Genomic DNA, 3,682 nt, shown 5'->3' with positions numbered 1-3,682 from the left:
GAGGACGCTGCTGAGTCGAAGCGAGCGCAGCCCGGCCACCGGATCTACTCTCTCGCCTGGCTGATTGTCTATTTTTATAAGAGTTTGCAACTTTTCTATTAACTTTTGTATATACAAAGGAACTTTTTTAAAGGACGTCTACCGTTTATATCTAACCCAAAGAAGAAGGATCTCGGGCAGTTTGGGGTTTGGGGTTTCGGCTTCGTTTCCACGTTTTTTTTCCGTCTTCGTTGACTTCGGGGTCCGGGTACCCCGCTGCTTCGGGTTCCCAAGGACCCTCTGGGCCCCCACATTAATGAGGTAGGTAAGGCTCGGGGCGCTGGGAACAGGGAGGAGTGAGGACCGGTGGGACTCGCTGCAGCCGCGGCCGAAAGTCGCCCCTGACTCCTGCCTCTGCGCGTCCCTCCCGGCCCGCAGGCAGCCACCTGGCGAGTCTGACATGGCTGTCAGCGACGCGCTGCTCCCGTCCTTCTCCACGTTCGCGTCCGGTCCGGCGGGAAGAGAGAAGACGCTGCGTCCAGCAGGTGCCCCGAATAACGTGAGTGGCACCTCGGGCCGCCGGGAACGCCCGGTGGACTTGTGTGGGTGGGTGGTAGTGGGCAGAGCCCTGGAGTCACCTAGAGCCTCTGAGCGGGGATAAGGAGCGTCCACTGCGCGGACTCCTCTGCCTTCTCGGGATGGCTTCCGTGCCCTTGACTCGCCCCTACGTGCCTGTGGTCCGGGCACTCCGAAGCCACCGGCGGCGCGCACACCGGGTCCTCACCGGTCCCAGGGCGCGTAGTCTGTAGGGCGGGCGCGCGGGGGCCGCCGGGCGGGAGATGGCTGCGCCCCCAGACACTGCCAGGGCCTGAGTGAGCTTTCCGCGTAGGCGGCCCGGTGGCGAGGGCACACCGAGACAGCCTCGGTGTCCCAATTCCGGGGGCGTCTACGGGATCTGGCGGGGGAGGCCCCGGAGCTGGCGAGCCGCGGCGCTCGCTCACACGCAACTGGGCAGACGCTGGCTAACGCTGTTCATACAGACGCCTCACCTCCTCTCGGACCCGGGTGTGGGCCGAGATGGCAGCCTGGCGCCCGGAGTTCCCGGGCGCTTCCTGCCTGCCCAGTCCCGGTGTTTGGGCGGTGCAGGCTCGCGTGGCCAGCCACCGCGTCACGACGTCGGTGGCAACCGGGGACCACCACTGACGGTCTCTTTCCCGACCTGTCCCTGCAGCGCTGGCGGGAGGAGCTCTCCCACATGAAGCGACTTCCCCCGGTGCTTCCTGGCCGCCCCTACGACCTGGCGGTGGCCACCGTGGCCACGGACCTGGAGGGCGGCGCCGCCGGCGCGGCTTGCGGTGGTAGCAATCCGGCGCTCCTACCCCGGAGGGAGACGGAGGACTTACAGGAACTCCTGGACCTGGACTTTATCCTCTCCAACTCACTGTCCCATCAGGACTCGGTGGCCGCCACCGTGTCCTCGTCGGCGTCGGTCTCATCCTCGTCCTCCCCGTCGAGCAGCGGCCCGGCCAGCGCGCCCTCCACCTGCAGCTTCAGCTATCCGATCCGGGCCGGGGGTGACCCGGGCGTAGCGCCGGGGGGCGCGGGCGGAGGCCTCCTCTATGGCCGGGAGTCTGTGCCCGCTCCGACAGCGCCCTTCAACCTGGCGGACATCAACGACGTGAGCCCCTCGGGCGGCTTTGTGGCCGAGCTCCTGCGGCCCGAGTTGGACCCGGTGTACATTCCGCCGCAGCAGCCGCCGCCGCCAGGTGGCGGACTGATGGGCAAGTTTGTGCTGAAGGCGTCGCTGAGCGCCCCCGGCAGCGAGTACGGCAGCCCGTCGGTCATCAGTGTTAGCAAAGGCAGCCCTGACGGCAGCCACCCGGTGGTGGTGGCGCCCTACAGCGGCGGGCCGCCGCGCATGTGCCCCAAGATCAAGCAGGAGGCGGTCTCCTCGTGCACCCACTTGGGCGCTGGACCCCCTCTCAGCAACGGCCACCGGCCCACTGCGCACGACTTCCCCCTGGGGCGGCAGCTCCCCAGCAGGACTACCCCGACCCTGGGTCCCGAAGAACTGCTGAACAGCAGGGACTGTCACCCGGCCCTGCCGCTTCCCCCAGGCTTCCATCCCCACCCCGGGCCCAACTATCCACCTTTCCTACCCGACCAGATGCAGCCGCAGGTCCCGCCGCTCCATTACCAAGGTTAGTCCCCGGGGATTCGTAGTTCGGGCGGGGAGTGTGCTGGTCCTCCGGGGCGCACGGGATGATGCCGACTCCGCCTTCTTCACCCCTAGAGCTCATGCCACCGGGTTCCTGCATGCCGGAGGAGCCCAAGCCAAAGAGGGGAAGAAGATCGTGGCCCCGGAAAAGGACCGCCACCCACACTTGTGATTATGCGGGCTGCGGCAAAACTTACACAAAGAGTTCTCATCTCAAGGCACACCTGCGAACCCACACAGGTAAGGGGACAGAAGCCGCGGATAGGAGGGGGGTTGTTGGCCAAACCCGTGGACTAACTATGGACACTCTTCAGCGCCTCCTTGGGTTGCCGGTGCAGTCTATCTCCTTCATCTCCTGGATCACAGGAGAGGACAGCAAACCGGCGCCTGCTTTTCTGCCCGGGAGCCTTTTGCTTGATGGATGGTATCTGGGCTTGAATGTGCAGTTCTGTTAGGCCTTTAAAAGGCAGGAGATTCCCAGCGGCATGTGGGCCTCTCCTAGCTTGAAGAAAGCATTGCCCTTGTAATCAAGAAATTATACTTTGCAGTGCAAGAGCATGATGGTTTTCTAAAAATCAGTTTCAGATCTTCCAGACTATTTTTCTTATTTGTTCACTTCCCAAATTCACCCTCCCTTTCTGTTGTTTTTAGTTCTTAATAATTTAGTTTTGTTTAAATCCCAAGAAATATGGTTGTTATAATTGCTGGGGAGGTTCTGGTTTTAAGATGTCAATGCAGAGAATGTCCCTGTTGATGTAAATAGGTACCTGAAGTCATTTAGGTGTACCCTTCGTAAAGGTAAAGGAAAAAAAAAATAGCCACCTGTGGCTCTTTGAACCCAGCTGTAGCGAGATTAGCATATTATTGCCTGATTTGGGCAGGAAGAAGGTGATAATACCCATCACAACTGGCTCAACAGACATTAGTCCTATAGAAGTGTAGGTTTAGGTGGTGCTAATGTCCTTCTGAAAACAAGAGCAAACGCTTAAGACATGACATGTCATGTATTATTCCTATTTATGACCTGAAATTTCATATGACTCTTCAGGGGTATAGAGACATTTCTGGATTCCTTCAAAATGGGATACACGCAGAGTTAGTTTAATATCTGGCCTCTGGATTCTAAAAAGGCCGATTCTTTGTTATAGCTATAGCAACGACTTCAGTGACATTCTTTTCTTTTCACTTTACAGGTGAGAAACCTTACCACTGTGACTGGGACGGCTGTGGGTGGAAATTTGCCCGCTCAGATGAACTGACCAGGCACTACCGTAAACACACCGGGCACCGCCCGTTCCAGTGCCAGAAATGCGACCGGGCGTTTTCCAGGTCGGACCACCTTGCCTTACACATGAAGAGGCATTTTTAAATCCCAAACAGTGGATACGACCCACACTGCCAGAAGAGAATGCAGTATTTTTAAAATTTTTCACACTGTCTTCCTGATGAAGGGAAGAGCCTAGCTGAAAAGCACTACAATCATGG

At 59.0% G+C, this 3,682-nt stretch overlaps 1 protein-coding gene across 1 annotated transcript; it reads left to right on the top strand.

Moving 5' to 3' along the window:
* The first annotated feature begins 2 nt into the window (after positions 1 to 2).
* Positions 3 to 3,682, top strand: KLF4 (Kruppel like factor 4). Its single transcript, XM_008056082.1, has 5 exons — positions 3 to 300; positions 418 to 538; positions 1,211 to 2,180; positions 2,273 to 2,437; positions 3,391 to 3,682. Exons 1-5 carry the CDS (start codon positions 296 to 298, stop codon positions 3,564 to 3,566), a joined length of 1,437 nt encoding a protein of 478 aa, XP_008054273.1. The 5' UTR covers positions 3 to 295; the 3' UTR covers positions 3,567 to 3,682.

The sequence above is a fragment of the Carlito syrichta genome, unplaced genomic scaffold (assembly GCF_000164805.1).
Source record: "Carlito syrichta isolate Samal-C Ts95f unplaced genomic scaffold, Tarsius_syrichta-2.0.1 Scaffold302100, whole genome shotgun sequence".
In the NCBI taxonomy this organism is placed as follows: domain Eukaryota; kingdom Metazoa; phylum Chordata; class Mammalia; order Primates; family Tarsiidae; genus Carlito; species Carlito syrichta.
The sequence above is the reverse complement of the archived record's forward strand: the minus strand, read 5'-3'. Positions and strand labels throughout refer to the sequence as shown.